The sequence below is a fragment of the Nannospalax galili genome, unplaced genomic scaffold, assembly GCF_000622305.1.
Source record: "Nannospalax galili isolate Female #2095 unplaced genomic scaffold, S.galili_v1.0 scaffold1255, whole genome shotgun sequence".
NCBI classification, from domain to species: Eukaryota; Metazoa; Chordata; class Mammalia; order Rodentia; family Spalacidae; genus Nannospalax; species Nannospalax galili.
This window is the reverse complement of record NW_008336359.1, coordinates 59,370-82,558: the sequence shown is the minus strand read 5'-3', so window position 1 is coordinate 82,558 and position 23,189 is coordinate 59,370. Positions and strand designations below refer to the sequence as shown.

The 23,189-nt window shown below is 37.6% G+C and overlaps 1 protein-coding gene across 7 annotated transcripts in view; it reads right to left on the bottom strand.

Annotated features, from left to right (window-relative positions):
- The window catches only part of Musk (muscle associated receptor tyrosine kinase), a 113,096-nt gene that overhangs the window by 70,277 nt on the left and 19,630 nt on the right, over nucleotides 1–23,189 (bottom strand). For all 7 annotated transcript variants that reach the window (XM_008831112.2, XM_008831110.2, XM_008831113.2 and 4 more), the window contains exons 4-5: nucleotides 21,254–21,381; nucleotides 18,928–19,069 (exon numbers count right to left, since the gene is read on the bottom strand). In XM_008831112.2, coding sequence (XP_008829334.1) covers nucleotides 18,928–19,069; nucleotides 21,254–21,381 — 270 coding nt within the window. The remainder of the gene's footprint in view (nucleotides 1–18,927; nucleotides 19,070–21,253; nucleotides 21,382–23,189) is intronic.

Here is a 23,189-nt window from a genome sequence, read left to right as displayed (position 1 = left end):
TTATTTTGATATATCACAGTGAAAGATTTATCGTCCTCTTTTTTTTTTTTTTTTTTTTTTTTTTTTTAAAAAAAAAAAAAAAAAAAAAAAAAAAAAGTCATGTTCAAACACAAATGAATATTTCAGTGAAGAAGAAAATGAACAAAACCACAGTAGGTAAGCAGGAACCACCTAGTCCCCATTCTCTGAACAGGGAAGAGAGGTTTCCCTAGCAGTGTGCACCTGAGGTTAGAGAAGAATGGCTCAGTGCTTCAAAACAAAGACAAGGGTGAGGTGTCCTCATAAAAGGGGGGGAGGAGCATGGATGGTATTGTAGCCAGAATTCGACTCTTCTTTGTGACTAAATCTGGATTGGACTCCAAAACGTTTCAGACTGGAGCCATAAATTTTATTCATAGCACCTTTATTCAAAAGAAGGAACTGGAAGGTTTCCTGAAGGCAACATTACTGGAAAAGGGAAAAATTATTTTAAACAAAGGATAATTTACAGTGACAACTCATAATTTCATAGGAAATTGAGAATGAAAATGCTAAGAAATCTGACCAATTCAGTAACTGAGCAACTACTTTATTCTGGAAAAATATAAAGTCATATTAAAAAGATGGTGTAAGAACCTCAAAAAACCCAGCATAGATCTGGGAAAATGAACAGCAGACCCCAATCTTATCTAAAGGAATATTGACAACTGATTGTTGCTAGATGAGGAACAGCTGACCTTCCTAAAACAAGGATCTCTAGATAGGCTGACTAGATTCGGCAGACAGAGAAGCATTGGGGAATGGCTGGGGGTCTCGAAAACACGGTGGACAGTAACAGGGATGACAGAGTATATGGGCTCCAGTGTGTGGGAGTGGGGAGGCTATGGGAGGGTGCCATTTGGGAAGTGGGTATATAGATGAAGAAGATTGTGTGGGATGTTCTGTATGATATGCACACAAAATCAATAAATTAAAAAAAAAGACTTAAAAGAACCTCAAAAAATAAACAACAGTACTAAGAACATAAGCAAAATTAAAACACAAATGAGTAATCCTGAAGAAAATGAAAATGCTACAAATTCAAAATGGAATAACAAACTGACATCCATACAACACATGATAAACTCAAACGTAGATAGAGTCAAATGAAGAATCAGTGAATAGGAAGTTGGTACTTAAAGAGATCACACAATCCTCAGTCCAAAGAGCAAGAGAGCAAAACACAAATATGTTAATACATAGAGAAGAAATCTAGAGGTTCCCTGGATGTTATCAGAACTTGAGAGATTTAGAACCAGGAAGGGCAGAGGAGCGGAGTGTGAAGGGATAATGCTTGGAATTTTCCCTACCTGAAGAAACACCTGAATCCCTGGATGCATTGAAGAACTGATCTTCAAAACTCAAAATTCATTAGAATCATTTGTGAGGCTTAAAAGCAACTCAGTGTTGGTGGTACAACCCAAATTGCTCAATCAGAAGTTTTTGCCTAGGTCCAAGAGATCTGTATTTAGCAGAAGTATTTGAAAACTCTCCTGTTTCCAAAGGGAGTGAAACTATAACCCACTTTGGAAATGAATGTATAGGAGGATTAGTAAAAATAATCTGACGTTTACGGTTTGAAAATGTGTCCACAAATCCTCCCTAAGAAAAACAGTGTTTGGCTCCTCTCCTTAAAGAGTGGGTTCAATGTAATGGCGCACTTCTCACAAATATGAAGTGGCTGTGTGTGCACAAAATACACCAAGTAAATTCTTCCTGTTCTCCATTAGGTCTCAGGGAAGCCCTGGAGCAAGCAAGATGCCATGTTGTGGGGATACTCAAGCAGCCCTGTGGAGGGACCCACGTGAGGAAGCACTGCGGCTTGTTACCAGGCTGCATCAACGTGAACCAACCTTCGGGCATGCCATATTTGGGGTGGTTCCTGCAACCTTGCCGAACTTCCAGAAAAGTGTAGAAGTAGCCAATGTCTATCCAGAGTGGCCCAGTAAAGCCATGCTTGGGTTTTTGATACTTAGCAATGATGGGGTGGTCACTGTTGTCTTTGGCCATCTAGCTTTTGTATGATTTATTACACAATAATGGATAACTAAACTATGGAGATTAAAGACTATTATAAAAGCATTGATTGTCAAAAGTAAAGAGAAAAACGTAACTGTGATCACAAAAGTTATCCACAAAAGAACTAGAATGGCAGAGACTTTTCATTGTTTGGCAGAAGCCACAGGAAAAGGCGGGGGAGAAAATACCTGCCAACTTGGATTTCAAAGCTCACGTGAAGCATCAAAGGAAGACAGGGATGATTTCATGCAAACAAAGACAAAGAGAGTCTAGTTCACACAGGTTATCACTGAAGGAACTAATATAAAATATGCTTCAGAAATGAGAAAGGAAAAAAGAAACAGAAAAGAAACAGCGAACACGGAAACTAGTGATAGTCCTAACAGAAATATGTAGCTGTGGTCTGTAAAGCTACTCAGGTTTTGAGATCAAGAAAAGTTACCTAATACTTACGGAAAATAGCAAAGACTGAGGAGAAAAATGTCTGATGGGACTAGGATTTTGCCATGGTTGGAAAGACTAGAGAAGATATTATATGATTTTAAACTTTGTTACACCATCATCTGCACATTTCAAATGTCAAAGTCATCACTAAAATATGGAATTATGACTCTAATTTCAAAATCATCAAAACATTTGTGGAATGGAGTAAAGGGAAGAATGAAAGAAAATGAACCTACCAGAACATAGGATGTTCCGGAATCCAAAAGAAACAGAGAAAAGGGTCAGGAAAATGAGCGAGACACAGGATCAAAATAAATGCAATCCTGTAATCTCAGTACTGGGGAGGAGGAGGATCACAAATCTGAAACCAGCCTGGGCTACACAGCAAAGTCTTGTAAATAAATAAATATATTCTAATAGACAATAGAAATAATGTTTCAGAATAAGTATAGATACCTAAACCTAGTCTACTGAAAAAATAAAATCTTTTGGACTGGATTAATTTTTTAAGTCAAGCTATATGCTAGTTTCATAGCAGCTAGAAGCTTAGAAAGAATAAGATAAAAGAATACTAAATAGGAAAATAACAAATGAAAACATGGCAATAGTCACATGAGTATCAGTCATAACAGAATTCATGATAAAAAGTATTCCTTAGGAAAAATAGCGAAATATTATGCAAGGGTTAAAGGTGGAATTTACAAAAGAGGATCTACAACAACAATTAATGTGTGTATACATAATAATATAATTTGGGAAACTTAGAACCCCAACTGAAAAACTCGAGGGAAAACATTGTCAAGGAAAGCTACCAACACAAGCTGATTGAGAGTTCGTTATCCAATGTGAAGGGGAAATGACCAATTTTAGATGACAAGGCCAACATTTCCAAGAGAAGATAATATTTTAAAACATAAATGAAGGAAAAAAAGAAAATTATTTCTTTTACTATTGTCTACAGTTCTAGTCTTCTGTCATAGTGTGAATTTGCTAAATATAAAACTAAAATAGAAAGTTTATAAATGTTACAAAGTAACTTCTCAAATTGGAACGCTTTTCAGCTCAAGTTTCTCTAAATGTACTTTCCATATAAATTTTCTGGCCTTTTCATTACCTGGTAAGAGTTCACTTGGTGATATATTAAGGCAATTTAGGAAAATTCCTAAAATGTGCGTCAAGAAGAAATAAAAAGTTATTCCATTCATATAAAACACCTGGGGCTTTGTTGTTTTGTTTTGTTTTTGCCTTTTGAAAACAGTCTCTCTGTTTCCTGATTGTCTTCACAATGCTGTTTCATTAGTTTGTAGTTTTTTTTTTTTTTTTTTTTTTAACAGTTAATATCTTCGGGGAATCTAGACTCTGGTACTAAAATTATAGCCAATTTCAGAGCTATTACTAAAGGCAAACTTAGAAGCTGGGAATCCTCCATTCCAAACTGATTTTCATCTTAATTGTACTGCTTTCTAGATTTTAAAAAATAATCTGGTTTGTTGCTCAACTTCTCTGAATTTCAGCTTTTTCATCCAGAAGAATGTAATGATTGACCCCCAACTCAGAATGGAGGAGATTAGAAGACATGAAGAGATGGGGGAATGTTGGCGGCAGGGGGGTGGGGGGGAGTTGGCAGGGGATAGAGAGATGAGAGAGATTTTGGGGGGTGGAGAGATGAAAGATGTTGGGGAGAATGGAGAGGTATGAGAGATGTTGGGGGGTTGAAGATATGGGAGAGATGTTGCAGGGGAATGGAGAGATGGGGGAGATGTTGGAGGCGTGGGGAATGGAGAGATGGGGAGATGTTGAAGGGAGGGGTGGGGAATAGATATGACCAAGATATGCTATATACATGTATGATTTCAGAAAATAATTTAAAAGATAAATAATGGAAGAAGGATGGGGACTTTGTGGGAGGTGGGAGTGGAAGGAGGTTAAGCGGGTAAGAGAGGGTAAGAGACTGAAAAAGAACAAACTGATAAAAAAGTTTAAAATGTAACAAATTTTTGAAAAGACAGGATTTCTATAAAGCACCAACTGAAGACAAAGTGCACGAGACAAAGTTTGAAGTCAGGTGTGTCTCTCTCATGTGCTATTTTGATATCTAGGATATCTTTCTGATTCGTAAACGCTGTTCTGTTCCTTGAACTAACTGCACAAGGAGGCTTTATTTTCTTTTTAAGGTCAGCATGCCTTAACTGGCTACATCCCAGATACTGATCATATTGAGTACCTTCTTTCCTAGATATTAAAAGTATGTTCTTTACTCCATTCTTAAATTGAATTATCTAAAAGAGGAGCCACTGTGAAAAGAGAAATTAACTCTGTAGACATTGTTGCTAATCTATGGAGCCCTATCTGTCATTGTGTTTTTAAAGAATTATTGAGTTGGAGATGCCTGTTAATAGACAAATGCTAGACAAAACTAAAATGATTATTTTACTTGTTTTTATTTTTGTTTATTAACTGGCCAAAGGAGAGCTGTAAAGGAATTGCATTAAGGTTGTATGGAACACTTTTCTTAACAGGTTCTCTTTTTGTTTTTTGATCACTAAAATAAAATCTGGGGGCTGGCAAAATGACTCAGTGGTTAAGAGCACTGACTGCTCTTACATAAGACCTGGGTTCGGTTCCCAGCACCTACATAGTGGCTAAGAACCATCTGTAACTCCAAGTGATCTGACATGCTCTTCTGGCCTCTGTGGGCACTGCATCTCCATGGTGCACTTACATGTAGGCACATCGTGCATGTAAAAATAAATGAATGAAAAAAAACCCAGAATGTCTGGCAATGACAATGATAAAGCCTAAAAAATACTAGATTCTCTTTCTGACTCTTGGTAGCTAAAGCAAAGCAAAGAAAGGGAACCCTGCTGTGTGGCCATTGTTTACAATCCTGTCCCCTTTAAAGCAGAGTGTGAAGCATTCATGAGGTGGTTTCCCACTGTGGCTTATCCTTAAGAGAGCAGAACCTACAGCTCCTTTAGGAAATACACAGGTCATCCTCACAGTGACTCCCAGTTCTCAAAGAAGAGCTATCCTGCTCTGTGATGTCTATTGGCTAATGTGACTAGACATTTCTGTGACCTTTAAGATAATAACATTTTTCTAGCTCATAAATATGGATTGGTGACTAACAAGTTTGAGCAAGAAATATTTATCAAGCAAATCAAAGAACAACATAATGAAGTTCATTTGTCTTAAGCCCAGACTTAGCTGTAGATAGTAAAACTATTAAGTAGATTTTTTGCTGTTGTTAAACTGATTCTGAAAATATCTCAGTTTTACCATCAACTAATAAAAATTTGGATATCATACCCAATATATTCTTTCAAAGAAAATTCACGTTTGGCTTTTGACAGGAAGAGATGCTAAACTGGTTAATTACTGGAACAGAATTCTTGGGTTACTAGTCTAAATATTTTTTAGCTGAAATAATTGTCAATTTACAAGAGTTACAAAGATAGTATAAAAAGTTCCATGTACCATTCATCCAAGGTTTCCTAATCTTGTATAATTATAGTACATGTACAAAATCTTAGGTTACTCATCAAAAGAACCTTCTTGACCAAAGCTCAGGAAGATATATGCTTCCTGAGAGCACTCCAAAAACCTAAAGTCTATTAGGAACAATCATTTAATTATTCATCCATAAAATTTCACTGGAAAAAGAAACAAGAACTAGGAGCAATAGTAACCTTAATCTGAAATACCACCATAGTATCCTGGTTTCCTAAATGGCTTGGATTGGGAACATTTCTGTGGTTTTTCAGATGGGATTCTGAGTGCCAAATAAGGCCACATGCCTCTAAACTGTAGGTTCCTGTGTTCACATGATCATTTACAAATTACATCCAAGACAGGATCCCATCAAAGAGAATCTCAGAGTGAGCCTGAGAGTCAAGTCACAGGTCATCGTGGCTGATGTGGTAACGCTAATGGATACTGTCCCAAACTCTCTAGTCCTTATTAGTCTCTGGATATGAGTCAGGGTCGGGCTGTGCAAACATAGCAGATATGCATTTTCCCATCTGTTTTACGTTCTTCTCTCCCTACTCCATATGACTCTTCGTCAATCAAAGTTCTGAATCATTTTCTCACTTTTCACTGTCTCTTCTCTCCTGTGTAGGCACTCTATGCACGCCTCTACCCCTGGGAACTTATTTTACTTTAATTCAATGCATGTCTGTCTTCTTCACTCTTTGGTGACTGTGAGACACCCAGTGTGGGTGCTAGGAACTGAACTCCAGTCCTCTGCAAGAGTAGCGAGTGTTCTTACCTGCTGCACCATCCCTCCAGTCCCTCCAAACAGGTTCTGAAGTGAGTACCATCAATACTATGACAATGAAATAATAAGACGAAGACCATTGCTGTTCAGTTTAGTATAATAGATACTACAATTAAGCTTCAAACCCTGATATACATGCCAGGAAGGGAGGGGTCTGGGATGCTGTCCACTTATGGAAGCCCCTTCCATTTCCCCAGTTGCTAAGTTTTTTAATCAATTTCTCAGATTTACTTGGGCGCACTGAGTGGTAGAATAATTCATATTTCCAACAAGACCTTTGGAAAATATCTATCTCTATAGAGAATGCAATATGAGCTTGGGAAGTGCATTAAGCTGCTTCTATGAAAGTTAATGCTTTTCCTTTTTCCTATTTTCTTCTTTTCCTGACAGATTGCCTCAAAATAGCCTCTTTCCAGTTTTTCATAAAGCATCTTAGATGAGCTTTCCTGTATCACTCATCACAAAGGGGCCAAAGCAAAGCTATAATCTCTAACAAGCAGCAAGAATGCAGGTACAAGGCATTACTGATTAGCGGTAGATTTATGTTCTCTGGAACCTAGTTGAGCAGTTGGTGATGTTGACACTCTGTGAAATGTGAGAAACCTAGCCAGAATTTTTTTCTGCACAGAAGTCATCCAGCTTTATAACAATGTAAACAGCAGACAACAATACTAGGCAGAGTCAGTATTTATGGTACAGCTACCATGTGAACATGGACACTGCATGTGCCCTCAGTCCATTTTAAGAACCCTGTGCTGTCAGGAATTTCGCCTGTATTTGACACATGAGGAAATAGACTTGCAAAGGCCAAGACAAAGGTCCAACCTTGTGTAGCTAGGAAGGAATGCATCAGGATTAACGCCTAGGTTTCACCAATATTAAAGCATGGAACCTATATAACTTATACATTAAGAAAAGAATCATGAATGGACAGTAGAAGATGTCCTGGCATAGAAGTCAAGACCTGGGGCTGGAGAGATGGCTCAGGGGTTAAGAGCACTAGTCTCTCTTGCAGAGGACCTGAGTTTAGTTCCCAGAATCCACATGGCAGCTCACAACCATCTGTAACTCCAGTACCAGGAGATCTGATGCCGTCTTCTGATTTCTGTGGGCACCAAGCATGCATGTGGTGCCCATACATACATGCAGGCAAACACTTGAAAACATAAATAAAAATAAATAAATATTTTAAAAAATGAAAAAAAGAAATCAGGACTTCCTAATGTTTTTTGCTAGTCTGGGCCAAGTAATGATGAGTATGGTATCAAGTTTCCTTATCTGCAAAATGAGGCCCCATTCCAGGTTTAACACTGTAATTACTATTCTGATAGAATTTAAGTTAATAAAATGAACTCTATTTCAGATGAAAATTTAGGTTTTGCCATTGAAGTATTGCATTGTTTCTATCTCAAAGGTAGAGATGATTCATGAAAAAAGAACTATAATGACCTCCATAATGCTTCCGTCATTGTTTTGGGTGTCCTATAAATAGTGCTGATGAGAATGATTTGAGTGATTTGTTTGCACCATAGTTTTGTGAGAATTAGGACTATTATAATCTAAGTTTATTGTTCTATAGTTTCAGAGATTAACAATTTATTATACAAGAAGGGAAACTGAGGCACAAAAGGGACTTTTGTGTTGAATTCCCTATTGCCATAGACTTCGAATAGCTTCCACGATCTTCTTGCAACAATCATGAATTTTAAAGATGCCTATTTACTTATTTACTTTATGTGTATGTTTATGAGTGGGTATGTGCATTTGCATGCAGGTGTTCATGGAGGCCAGAGAGGGTGTCAGATCCATTGGTGCTGGTGGTTGTAAGCCACCCAACCTAGGTGCTAAGAACAGAATGCAAGAGCAGTCTTAACCACTGAGTCATCTCTCCAGATCTTGAAATACATGGATTTTAAATTTATATTTTGAATTGTATAACCAATGAAGAATGTGTAAGCTTTCTGTATCACTTATCATCTGGAACACAGTTTAGTCATCTTTGTTGGGTAGATCAGTTTATTAAAGAAAAGCAGGTTTCCTACCCTGTATATGTATATTTAAACCTGTGCATCTCATTTTTGATGCAGTTTATAAGAACCTTTCATTTCAAGTAATACCATGTCAACACTGTACAAAACCACTTACTTGTTTTCAAGCATACTCTCTTCAATGCTTCAGCTTTAGAGGGCCTAACTGTCCTTTGACTTATAGGCTATCTGTTCAGTACTGTAATTAATATATGACTTTTTTTCCTTGGGAGTCTTCAGCAACAAGCCTTCAACCAAAGGATCATTTTAATAGTTTTCCTTTAGAAGTCCTACGGAACTTTCTAGAGGAATCATAATCCGCCCTACAGTGGGTCAAACTATTTGAGCATGCACCTACCAAATCATGCAAATTTAATTTCCCCAAGGATAGCCCCTAGGAATATCAGAGGTTCATGACTTTTTTCTTTGGTTTGGTTTTAAAACGCACAATCTACTCATGACAGCAAATCAAACCTGTTAGTGGCATCAAACAAGTAGGATTGATGCCGGGAACAGGACCACTGCAAATCTATTAAAACTGCAATCACTGAGACACAGCACACATGGGCTTAAATACCTCTCTCTGTGGCATTTGTCATATTAAGAGCTGCAGCATAAACAAAGGAAAAAGCAAATCAAATGTGGTGTATGTAAACTTTACACAATTGCTTCCACTTTTGCAAATGCAGTAAGAGAACTTGATCCCTAGCAGGGAAGGCAGCTTGAAGTCTAGCATTCTGAAAACAGTGCCAACCTATTACGGTCATGTCTATTAATACCTACTTCTGAGACATGAAAGATTGGTATATGAACAAATAGTGATAGATGATAGAATTTATGATTTATTTTCTTTTTGAGTGGGTTTATTTTGTTGTTTGTAAACAAAATTTTGAGGAGACAAGTTTATAAATAGATTTGACCAATGGTAAGGGTATGTGGTAAAGCCTTTCAGACAGCAAGGAGACTATTGACAGCACACAGGTGTCCTGACTAGCAGTGGAGACTTATGTGCTGGGGCCATTTAAATTTTCCATATGGTTTTGATTCCCTCCAGACTGACAAAATTGCTCTCCGTGTTGAGATAGGACACTGCTTGTCAAGGCCTCATAGAAACAGGAGTTGTACAAACATCAGAGAGGTGTACAGCAACACTCTGCTGGAAGAATGCTATCCATGTTCTAGTCTGCTTCCAGCTCCTCCCAGGCTCTCACTGCCCCTTTTGTAAGGATGTCAAGTCACCTTTCCTCATAGGTGTGATCTGACTGAGGGGTGCTCACATGACTCCAGCTTCCCTTCTGCCCAACATTTCCCCCCACGGCTTAAAATGCCATGGTCAAGCGAAGCCATAATAGGTAATGCACGAACAGGGATTGTCGCACACCCCAATAGCTATATTTTTAATTTAGATCTCAAGGACTGTCCACACATCCCATTTTTCTGCACCAAACAAGGCTCATCTGAACATGACATTCACAGGATGAAATAAGACCCACATCCATCACCAGATAAAGATATTTGTTACTATGGTTAAGTCAAGAGCACCAGGAAAGAACAAAATATGTTCCTCATAGTGGTCTTCCAGATAATTAAAAAGCTTACAACAAAGACCCCTGACAATATAAAAGAAGAAAAGACACAATCTTAATAGAGATTTATTTCTGTGGTATTCATGCTGATTAATTTATATGGCCGTTACTGCATCAGTTTTTAAACTTGTGGAGGTCAGAGGAAAACTTGTGAAGTCAGTTCTTTTCTTCCACTGCATGGGTTCAGGGGACTGAACTCAGGTCATCACACTTGGCGGCAAGTACCATTACTCACTGAGCCACTGTGCCGGCTCCTAAATAAACATTTTTAAAGGAGGTCTATGTGACTGGTCAAGAATTGGAGCAGAAAGCCAGTCTTGGACTACAGAGTTGTCCTCAGTGACCACTGTAGCCACTGATCCTTGAAAACCAGCACTACCATTCACACTAGCACTTTCCATTGTTCTATCCCTTCCTGGCTTTACAGGTGTAAAGGAGAAAATATTCAGATACATATGAAAGCACTACAGCTCATTCTTTGGACATGTACCATATCTAAAGTAAAATATAGAGTAGATTAGAGAAAGAGATAAGACTTTCCTTGGAGGAAAATTCCTACTATAAAATACTGAAAAACCACTTTTTTATTTTTAGCCTAAGGTACTATATTACATGGCATAATCCTACTAAAAATGGGGTTCTTGTTTCTGTGGGGACTTAAAAGAAATGATCACAAGGAGAAGAACTATTACTTCTTAAGAAGAAGATGACTTTATGAGCCAATATGATTGATTCATCTTTGTTTGATTGTTCTATATTAATTATCATATGAGAAGGCTAGTAATAGGATATTATGGATGTTTCTAGCTAAAGGTTGAAAGCCACAATCCAAGTATGATGGCCTTTAGCATCTGAAAGACAAATTTCAACTTTATAGGTATTAAAGAAGACATCAAAGGAAAAAAAAAATTATCCATCACTCCCTGTAAGAAACCAATGGTTCTATTGTGAGGTCCACATATGGTAAAACCCTAAAAATGAGCATCTGGAAATCTATGCACTATGGTGTTTGGATTTCTCTGATTGCATCATGGCATGGAACTTATCCCAAAGCCCGTTGTCTCAGAGACCGAAGTCAATTTTTCATAGGAAGAACGCCACAGTCATGAGACTGGCAACCAAATAAATTGCATTCAATTAAATTCTGATGACAGAATGTGGGAAGCAGCAGAGACTCCCTGTTAAGGTCTAATTACTGTACCTATGTAGACCTCACTTAGAAAATTACTTGACCTTTCTATGGAAACTTACAGTTGTTTTATACTTTCCTTTATAAGTCAGTACCTGATGGAGTGTGTAAACATTCATAGAGAAATCAGAACCTAAACCAAATGTTCAAGTTGGACCCTCTAAACCATTGTAAATCATAAATTCTACGTATCTGCTTAAAAGAAAAGGTGCCAAATGGGTAGAGAATCTGTGCACCTGTTCTCTGACCCATTTCCCCCACTCCATCTAGGAAGCTCTGTTTTCTTCCTCTCAGACCTCACGCAGGCCGTCATCATGAATTTATTTCTTTTCCCCAGTGAAAGGGTAGGTTTCATGTCCTGTTCATCCAGAGTCTCATCTCCAGTCTCCAACCAAAAGCAAGCATTATGAGTACCTAACCACCTTAGGTGCCAATGGCTTTTGACTGACCTTCTCCCACTTTTGAATTTGTCCTAGAAAAACATGGAATAACAGAACCGAAAAGAATGTATCACATCAATGAACAGGAAGATCTATGGTGCCTTATCAAGGTGCCTTATCTTCATATTGGAAGAAATATTTCAAAGTATGAGCATGTGTATTAAATATTCCTATTTGTAAAAGTCTCTTTATAAAGATTCAAAAAGTATAAGTATACAACTATTTAAGGTGTACAAGCAGTTTCCCACAGAACTCTATATACAGAGATAATGGTTATGAAGTTGATACACATATACCCTAACATACATAATATATAACACATGCTGGCTTTAAATTTAGTATTTTACTTATGAACATATCCTATTGGTAATAAATTGATATTTCTAAAGCACTTAGAGCAATACCTTGCACAAGGTAATCCCTATACAAGGATATATTAAGTAAATAAAACCAGCAAAGGATTATTGATTGTTCACCACGTGCCTTTATTAACTAATAATCACAGCAACAAAAATGTAGGTACTGCTTTTATCTGTATTTTATATATGAGAAAACTGAGGCTCTGAGATGGGAAACAGACCCACCTCAGTTCCTTTTAATTTTTTATTGTTATTACTTCATAGCAAATAATCTTGAATGTATACTTGTGTAAATTTTCCTTCAGATAAATTGGTAGGGGTTAACTTACTGAGACAAATCTACATACATTTTAAAGTTTGATCCTTCCCCCCCCAAACACCCCTAGACAACACAAATTATAAGCTACGAAGGAAGTGATTTGCTTTTCAGGCTGTTGTTACATATTCTCTGTCTTCAGCAGTTGGGTAACATCTCTTTACTCTTGCTGTGTTTGGATCTGTCTGATCAGAACTTGGTGTGCTTCTGACTGGATAAGTCTTTTGCCAGTGTTAGAAAGGTCTCAGTCATGTTTTTGAGGACTTGTCTTTCATATTTTCTCTGTTATTGTATTCTTTATTATTTCTAAAACTCATTTTATCTTTTCCACCTTTTTTATTCTAGCTGTGTTGATTTCTAAATTCTAAAGGGATCTAATGGGTGAATATCTCTTTGTTTCTAATTTATCATTATTCATCCATCAGATTTTAATTTCATTCACTCTATACTTTCAGTTGGTAAAATTATTTTTTTCAAAATTGCCTTTCATCGTCCTAAGATATGTTTTAAAATTTATTCATTGAAAATTCCGTACATGTGTACAGTGTGTCTTTCAAATCCACCCTCATTCCCTCCCACCATGGGCCTTCATCCCCAAACATATCTCCTTCCCAACTTCATGTCATTTTCTTTCTTTTTAGCGCACTGAGTCAAATTAGTTCTGCTTATAGGCACTTAAGTGTGTGGTCATCCACTGGGGCATGGGTAGCCTACCAATGGCTATTCCCAAAGAAAAGTGACTCTGCCTCCTTCAGCAACCACCAACGGCCAATAACTCCCTGCCTGGGGGTGAAGCCTCAGGAGTCCCTACCCCCGTGCTATAATTTTTAACTGGAAATATATTTTGCTTTTATTCCTTCTTTATTTTATATTTCCTACTTTGTTATCTGCTAACTGTATTCATTTGTGTATCACATTAGATAACACTTGAGGTGAGTGGCTTCCTGCAGATCTACAACTTTGTACTGTGAACTCATCTGTGGGGCTTTATCCATAAAAACACCATGTCACCTGATTCAAGGCACTTTTGTTCTTAGATTTTTCACTTGAAATCAATTTTTATGTTAATTTCTCCAGCTAGAGATTGCAGAGCATGTTGGTTGTTTTAATTTAGCATCAGACCTATGTATCTTGAGTATTTAATATTGGTTTATAGGAAGATCTGTTTTTCCCTCCCTCATAACTAGACTTCAGGTAGAGACAGGCACATCTTTGTTTTTTCCCATGCCCATGAATTTTTCTAGCCCATCTTCTCATTTTTGTGCTTCTCAGTTTGATGCAAGGGTCTCTGTGCTAACTAACCTCTGTTCTGCACAAATTGAACATTTTACCTCCTCTTCTCTAAGGATTTTAAGGCAGTCTACTAGGAGACAGATGAGGGTGCCTCACTCTTGCCTTCTTGACAGGGGAACCCGCTCAGGAGCTTGCTGATGTTTGTTCAATGTCTACTCATCCCTGGCTTCTGGATATTTACATTTTATTCCTAATGAGTTATGTAGCTAACCCAGAATTTCTAAGTGTTTGTACTAAGAAGGCTTTCAATTTATTATGTCTGTTATATTGCTAGAGTGATAGTGTTTAATCTGGGTTTAAATCCTCCTAGACTTGATGTTTAGATATTAAGCTAAGTGAATTTGGTGCATGAAGATGCCACGATGCAGTACCTTACTCTACTGAGCAATATTCCCCTTTGCCCTATTTCTCTTTTTGGTAAAATTCCAACATTTATGTCTTGCCTCTAAATGGAACCTTCTACTTTGTCCAAACTCATATTTATAGTATAGATCAATATTCAAGGGGTGTGGCTCAGCCACATAGAGCACAGCCCCTTCTTCCAGGTTCATGATCCCATTCTCACCAAAACCCTGACACGCTCCACAATTCTAATTCTCCTGAGTCATTGCTTCTATCCCACAGCTATTTCAAAATCTTCCCATTCTCCTTATCTCTGTCTTATCCCATGGCCTCCTTACAAAAGTATTTTCAGATAGCCACTATCTATTTCAAGGAGGAAACAGAGACCAGGAGAACAAAGCTTTCTTAAATTCCACTTACCTGACTTATGAACTGATTCATGTTGGAAAATGGATACTTTCTTTCCTTCTTTCCTATTACAAGGAAGAAAATTATCCCCAAGGAGAGCAATCACATAATTTATGATGGAAGCCTGGGTACTTTAGAAAGTAAAAGAGGGATTCTATTAATAATTGTTCCAGGACGACAGGTGAGAACCAAAGCCATCCTGGGAAAAGCATCACATGTGGGCCCCTCTGCGTGAAGTTTGTCATTCTACCAGGTCATGAATGCACCCCATATGCACAAAAGCACCACGTTGCTCTCTCCGCTATGTTCAAATTTCCCTTCTCACAATGTTCTAACAGCTTCAGTATTTTTGAACTGCTCCTTCAATTCCCTTCCTTTCTTTGCCAAATTTACTGAAGCACTTGCTCTCTCTCACTTGCTCGCTCTCTCCCCACTTTTCTCTCTTCATTTACAGATTCTGGATTCTTCTCTCACTTCCCTCCCGATACTGCTCTAGACAATGTCACACAGAGCTGTTGAAAACATTCATTGTGACACTGTTTCTTAGACTCTTCCATCTGTGTGGCCCCATGTAAGTGAGCCATCCTTGTTATTCCTTAGCTTCCTAAAATGGTGCAACATAGGACCTTCCTACATTGACAGGTACTCTTAGTGACAGCTACATAAAGTATTCTACTTAAAGAATTTGGTATCAGTCTACCTGAGACCTCTGGACTACTCTGACAAGTATAGCTTACACCACTCATCAAAGAAGCTTGTTTTTGAACAAATGGTATTACAGAATTCCACAACTGGTCAAACATAGAGAATAAGTGTCTGTGAGATGCCCAGCCCTAAGTGACACATCTACAATGCAACCTCTATACCTAAGGCTCAGGGAACATAGTGGACAAGGAGCAGAGAGACTATTAATGCTTTTCTCAACTCTCACCAGTGAAGCTTCCTCAGGCAACAGAGGGCGATTAACAGAAACCACAACTGGTCAAAGTGTAGAGAATAAGAGACTGCAGAGTGCATGTTCCTGGACAGGACTCCTATATTGAAACTCACCCACCCAAGGCTTGGGGACTACACAGAAGAAGGGGCAGAAAGATTATAAGAGCCAGGGGCGGTAGAGGACCATAAGGAAACAGAGTTTTCCAGGTTTCTGGGAACTTGCTCATATGAATTTACAGCAATGGTGACAGCTTGCTTAAGACCCATGCAAACTTAAACCAGACAAAATCCCAGCATATAACTGGGGAAATAGGTAAGAAACTTCAACCTTAGCAGAGGAATTATTGGCAGCCGATCACTTCTGAGTGAGGGAGAGTTGGTCTTCTTTAAGGGAGTGATGCTAGATAGCCTGACCAGGCTCCAGCAAATGAACTCACACCAGGGACATCTGGGGACACAAACTTGACTCGATAGACCTTAGCATATATGACAGAATGCGTGAAATATGGTAGGGGGGATTTGGGGAGTGCAGATAGGGGAGGGGTTTTAAATATGATTGCATGATATGTATTGCATGAAATGCAAAAAAAAAATCAATAAAAATAGGAATTTGCATTAACTGCCCATTTAATATTCTAGGAATCTCATCACCTGTCACTTTAGAGAGACATACATGCTGGCACATCTTGAGTTAGATATTTCAACAGGAATTCTTTATGTCATGACTGGAATCTTTGGACATAAGACAGAAATGCAGAATATCTTTGTCTTGTCATTTCAGATATGTGGAAGCCTGAAGATGGTAATTTAGAAATAGAGCTTTGCTTCCAATGTGACAGGGTATTTCTTTCATGTTTGTTATGAAAAAGTTAAGATGTACTTAATGCACTGTACCCAGTGTGGTGACATGCCTGGCATATTTTTCCTTGGTACAGGCTATCAGTGGCATACCCATCTGTAGTAAGTATAGATGTGGAGCTCTGCTTCAAAACAGCCATCCAATGGCTGACATACACTTCTACATGATGGGTGCATATAGTCATCTGTCCTAACTGAACACAGCCAGCTTTACCGTCAGCCCTCACTCTGCTGGACCAGCAGGCATTTGCAGGTATTCGGAGGGGTCTCCCTACCTTCTCTCTGTTGCTTTTCACATGTTCTGAGTTGTAGGCTGAACTAGCTCTTCCTTTAAACAGGTCCTTTCTGTATTGCATCTTGTGTGCATGGCTCAGCTCTTTGTTCAAGCAGAAGTCAGTTTTTAAGAACTTCGGAGCCAAAAATAGATCAGTTGTGGATTTTATATTTGAATGTATAACAATTCTGTTAGCTATCAATGAACAATTGTAATAACAATTCTGAGAGATATCATTTGTTATATGCTTATTATTTGCTAGCAACAACATGTCAAATACTTTGGTTATTGTAATCAGGTTGGGAGGAGGCAGACATAGACATGTGAGCTAAAATGTGTCTTCTTCCCTGCTGTTAGGCGAGCTGTGACTAGCAGCAGGAGCTCTCCGTAGTAGTAAGGCTGAATCAAATCTCTACCATATATTACCAGTCAAAGCAGCAAGCATTATCATTCAAATGTTAGGAAGAAAGAGGCAGTATTCCATTTTATTAATTCAAAATTCAGTGGCAAAGCAAGAGCTCACTGTGTAACTGGGCTTCAACTAATCAAGATTAGTGATAATTTTCTCTAAGCCGAAGTTGAAGCAATTTGTTTTAATACTTGTGAAGACAGCGGTTTTAATGATCAGTATTGTATATAATCAAAAAGAGGATTTGGGTTTAATAGTTTGATAGGGAAACTCTGTAGAATCTTATACAAAAGGATAACATGAATTCTACATCATTGTAGAGAGGGTTCAAATCAATCCTGAATCTAATGTGTCTGAATACCCAACGTGTCTGAATAGGTTTCTGAATGTGTTTGTATGTTTACTTAATTTTCACTGAAAAAAGTGTGACAAGTATTTTCTAATCATTAAGTGAAATTTATAATTTAGAATACTTAAAGTATAATCAACTGTATTGAGAACTACGTTAACATATGTCTTTTTATACGTTCTGATAGTAGATGCACTAACTTCATCCTTTGCTATTTCTTAATGGAAATTTTATAAGCAATTTATGCAACTATACCATAAAAATGTTGGCTTAATTAGAGATAAATACAGAAATAAGGGTTATTAAAACTGTGAGAGCAAAGTCCACTCTGGAAATAAAAATAATTTTAAAAGAACAAGTAGAAAAGTTCCTGAGTTACAAAAGAAAATGCAAGAAAGGCCAGATTTTAGTCAAGGCAGAATCAAATGGTTTAGAGAACTGAGGATCCATCAAAGTCTTTTCTGATGAAACTACTGCTTCTGTGTATGTGAATCCAACATTTTATCAGTTGGAAAAGACAAAAGCAGAAAAATCTATGGTAATTCCCGTAGCCAGCATATACTCAGTGTGTTCCATACCGCACTGTGCTGCATGTGGTCAATAGCTTACTTCATCAATGGCAGAAAACCCCACTTTACAGGTAATAAATGGAAGGTCAGAGGAGTTGAATTTATGGCTCAGAACAAGAGAATTTAGGAAAGCATTTAGTTTTGGTCTGTTCACCTCATACAACTATGCTAATAGTTCTTATTTTTGACCCAAATGTGCTGAAATTTTAGGTAAATACCCAAATGAACTGGGGAATAGGACACTAAAACCTGTTTGGATTCTGATTCCTCAATGAAGATCTTTCACATCAACTTGTTAAATTAATTAATTAAAACACTTTGGTAAACTGTTGCTATGTCGACAACATTATTGTTAAATGATTCCTAGAACTAAGACCATTTTTGTTGTATGTGTGAGTCATTATCTTATTTCTCTCATCTCTGTGAAATACAGTTTTGAAAAATTAAGTTTCCATCTTCATATCTTTTTAGAAATCAATCTGCATGCAGAAAATGATGAAATTATTGTTTTCAAACTTACAAACAAATGAAAATTGCCCAAGCCAGGAAGATTCACTAAAATGGTGTCACATTTAGTATTATAATGAATTTAGTATGCTGTAATGGTCAAACTACGAAATTTAGGGCAATAGATGGAATATGGTTTTTTTCTTTTAGGCTAGTGAAAATGGCTTTCAGCTTTTCTGTTCTCACAGTCTAGACCAGTGGTCTAACATCTGAAAAAGCCGAGGAACCACAGTATCTACATGTCATCTTTCTTAATCAGGACAGTCTTCTTAGTAAATGATGATAGAAGGCGTGCCGTTTCTTACCCTCAACTTCCAGCTTTACCAGCTTGGAATACGCGGTGCCCAGGCTGTTTTTTGCCACACACCGATACTGTCCTGCGTCTTCCTTTTGCACATTATGGATCCTTAAACTCCCAGATTCAAGAACTGCAATGCGAGAATTTTCCTGCCAAAGAAAGTGACACAAATTAGAAAACAGCCACAATCAAAGGTATATATGCTATATTCCGTCAAGTCATCATTATCACCAAAAATATTAACCTCTACTTTGCCCACGTATCAAAGCATACTGAGACCACGCACGATTGTAGAAATTAAGCATCATAGTGATCCCATGTGATAACACCCATTTTTATTTTTCTTTCATTTCATGAGAACATAACAGTTAATTTGATTTCCTAAAGTCATGCTCATGTCTGATTAAAAATATTGCACTTTGGGGCTGAAGGCATAGCTTAGAGGCAGAACATGTGCTTACACATACACATGAATTTGATCCCCAGAATGAGAACAAAAACAAGACAAAAAAATTAAAAGCGATAAAAGCATTGCTTTTAACTACCATGTTTTAGTACACACTCATTGGCGCATCCTTGGAAGAAAGCATATCCTCCAAGAATATTTAAAATTACTCCTCAGAGTTCAAAGATGAAATTTATCTTCTTTTTTTTTTTTTTGGACTTGATGTAACTTCAGTAATGCACATAAAACTACCTTTGATTTTCATTGTAGAAAATGCTTCAACACATAACAAAAGGAAAGTCAGGAGATTATATATACTACCATTAAAACTGGCAAAGATGATCAAATTTGTAGTTTATTTCAGTTATTTGACATATCCTGACAACTGTGTGTCTCTCATGGAATGTTCTGGGCCTGGTAAGATGGGAACAGAGTTTGTGAGCCCCTTTTAGGTAAAACCAAGCTGTAGAGATGATCATGATGCAAAATAATAACTTATTAGTAAGCATGGGAATAACACACAAAAGCAGTACAAAATTAACCCAATGAGTAATACTTTTGTGTGCATGTGTGTAGATACGTGTGTATAGTGTATGTACGTCTGTGTGTGTGTGTGTGTGTGTGTGTGTGTGCGAGCACACAGATGTGTGGGCCATATGCATACACGTGTGTGTGTGTGAATGTGTGCATGTGGCAAGAGGAGGACCCTGGGTTCCCTGCTTTCTCACTCTCTGTTCCTCTGAGACAGGTCCCTCACCAGGTTTGGCATTAGGCTGGCAGCCAGCAATCCCCAGTCTCCCATCTCCATGGCCACAGTGCTGGGGTTACAGGAATTCATTTATGTGACTGCTGGCATCTGAACTCAGGTCTTTGTGCTTGCAGAACATGTATAGCCCACTCACCCATCTCTCCAGCCCAAATAATGCGTTTTTAATCTCACTGCTCTTCACGACTGAGGAGATATTTGCTGAAGTTATCACTGTCGTCGCCTCACTCTAAATAACCCCATAATCACCTGTTACCCTTTTGACAAGTTTTTTTCTCTCTCTGCTGTTCTCATTTCATTTCTTCTGAGCCTTGGTTCTCTCCAGTCTCACAGAAACTGTGTCTAAAGCTTTGGTTTTATTTTATTTTATTTTCGAAGACTCAAAGATTCCATGTTTAAAAGAATAAATGATTCAACCAGTCAAAACAAAGAAGCTTGGTTTTGCTTTGGCTTTGCTTTGACTTTGCGTCTTTCCATCCCTAACATTACTGCTTCTGTCTTTTCTTTCCCATACCTAGTCCCAACTGGAACACCCTAGCGTTTTCATAAACGGGAGTAGAAATGTTTAAGCTTGGTTAATGTATGCTTTAGTTTCATTTATGATACTATGTTTTTTTTAAAAAAATACCCTGACAAAAAGTAACAGGGAATAAAGGGGTTTATTTCAGCTTACAATTCTAGGTTATAATTCCTCATAGTTGAGAAGTCAAGGCAGGACTTCAAAGAGCTACTCACATCCCATCCATAGTCAAGAACAGGTAGAAATGAATGCATAGATGTTTGCTAGCTTGTCTGTGCTCAGCCTGATTTCTCTACTTATACACAGTTTAGGACTCCCTTCCTAGAGAATGCTGCTGCCCACAATGGACTAGGTCATCTCACATCAATTAACTTAGTCAAGACAATTCTCCACAGATAGTCTCCAGAACAACCTAATGTCAACAAGCCCTCATTCAGACTCTTCCCAGGTGATTCTAGGTTGTATCAAGTTGACAATTAAAGCTATCACAATGCATAAGGAGACAAATATACATTATAAGTTTATTAGCATGTAAGTGACTGTTTATGGTTTACCACCTTTTATATGTTTTGTACACATGTTTTGCTGTAACAATCACTTACCTTGAGAGCACTGTCTCCCTTGATCCAGGATACAGATGGCTTGGGGTTCCCCATTGTAGTACACGGTAGAACTGCTTTTAACCCTTCTATTATTTTTACATTTATGGGAGGACGAGTTATTTTAGGTTCTATAAAAAAAAGAGAAAGCTAAAAATTTAAAAGGCAACATGTCTATTCTGAACTTGTTTTGACTTTCTATTTAATTCTTGACATTCACTTCAAGAATCATTTTAGGCATATTACATTATGAAATTTGCCAAATACTAAGATGAGTTCTTAGTAAGTATCAAATAGAAATCAGTATTAAAGGTTTGATTATCTCTGTTTTATTGAAACCCTTGTTTTTTTTCACAGAACACAGATTTATGAAACATACTAGATAACTGAAATTTCCTCAGTACCTTTTACTTTAAGAGACACTATATAAAAAGTTGATTAACATAAACGGTCACCATAATAATTCAACATTATATTATTTATGTCAATAGACATGAAAACATTTGAAAACTCAGTATAAATAAAAATCATTTTGAATTATGACCTACTTTCTGTATAGTTTCCATCTCATTCATGTGCTCATTTATTTATTTTGTGTTTCGAGACAGGGTCTCACTATATAGCTCTAGATGACCTAGAACTTTCTATGTAGACCCGGCTGGTCTTGGCTGGTCTTGAATATGTAGTGATCCTCCTGCCTCTGCTTGGTAGCAGAGTGCTGGTGGTATCCTGCTGAGCTTGCCTAAGCCCTTGATTGCTGAACCTGAGGAGGTGTGAAAGGGATGTCAAGGTGGAGGGGAGTGGATGGAGCAGTCATGGGACTTGGGAGTCTCAGGAAGCAGTTTTCTCCAAGCAACAAGGAAGCACTTTCCAAATTTAAAAATTGGGATGGCCACATTAGTATACACCCACATAGACGGGGAAACACTCCAAGGAAAGTTTGGGGAAAAAAAGAAGAGAAAAATAGGATGATGTAATCTAGAATCAAGATCAAGCACATTGCATGGCAGAGAAAGTAATGGCATTCAGAAGACAGGTTAGTACCATGGGGCAGAGACCTGCTGCAAGGGCTTCATCCTGAGACTCGGGCTTCTGTGCTCAGCACATCACACTATTCTAACCTCTTCACTTGGTTCTTTTTCTTTTGTTGCTACACATGCCAGAAAAAGTCTGCTGTGGACGCATGTCATCTACTTCCTCATGTTAAGTACAAAATCCACTCTCTACCATCAAAACAGTATTCCTGCCAACTTTCTATTCTAAGTAATCTAACACTCTATTGCACCTAAAATCAGATAGTACAAGATTAACATATGTTTGGGGGAAAAATTAAAAAAAAAAGGAACTGAAATGAAATAAAAACCTACCTTGAATGAAACAAATATAAAGAAAATGTTTTTTAAAAAATATCTCTACCAATACCCTTAGAGAAGCATTTCATTGAGTATTGTACCATCCAAGATATAGTTTGCTATGAAAAAGAACAATTAGAATAAAAGTACTTGTAAAGAATTAAAAAATACCCTTTTAAAGGATTAAAATACTGAATATGGCAGAATATTCATACTGAAGACCAAAATTATGATATGGAAGGAAAAGCTAAAGAAATTTCCAAGCAGAGAGAATATTAAGAGATGTAGAACATATAGGCCATACACATGGTGCACTCCTTTAATGAGGGAGATCCCTGTGAGACTGAGGCTAGTCTGGTCTACATAGGGAGTTCCAGGCCGGCTGGGGTTACAGGGAGACCCTGACTTAAAAAAATACCAAATACATAAATGAGGGGAGGAGGGAATCTGGAGTCATGAGTAATAGAGAAGGAGATTTGATATTTATTGATTTTGAGAATAAAATAATAGAAAACAAAGAGAAATAATAGGAAAAACTGATCTCATTTTGAAAAGAAATTGGTCTTTAGATACTACATCTAAAGTAG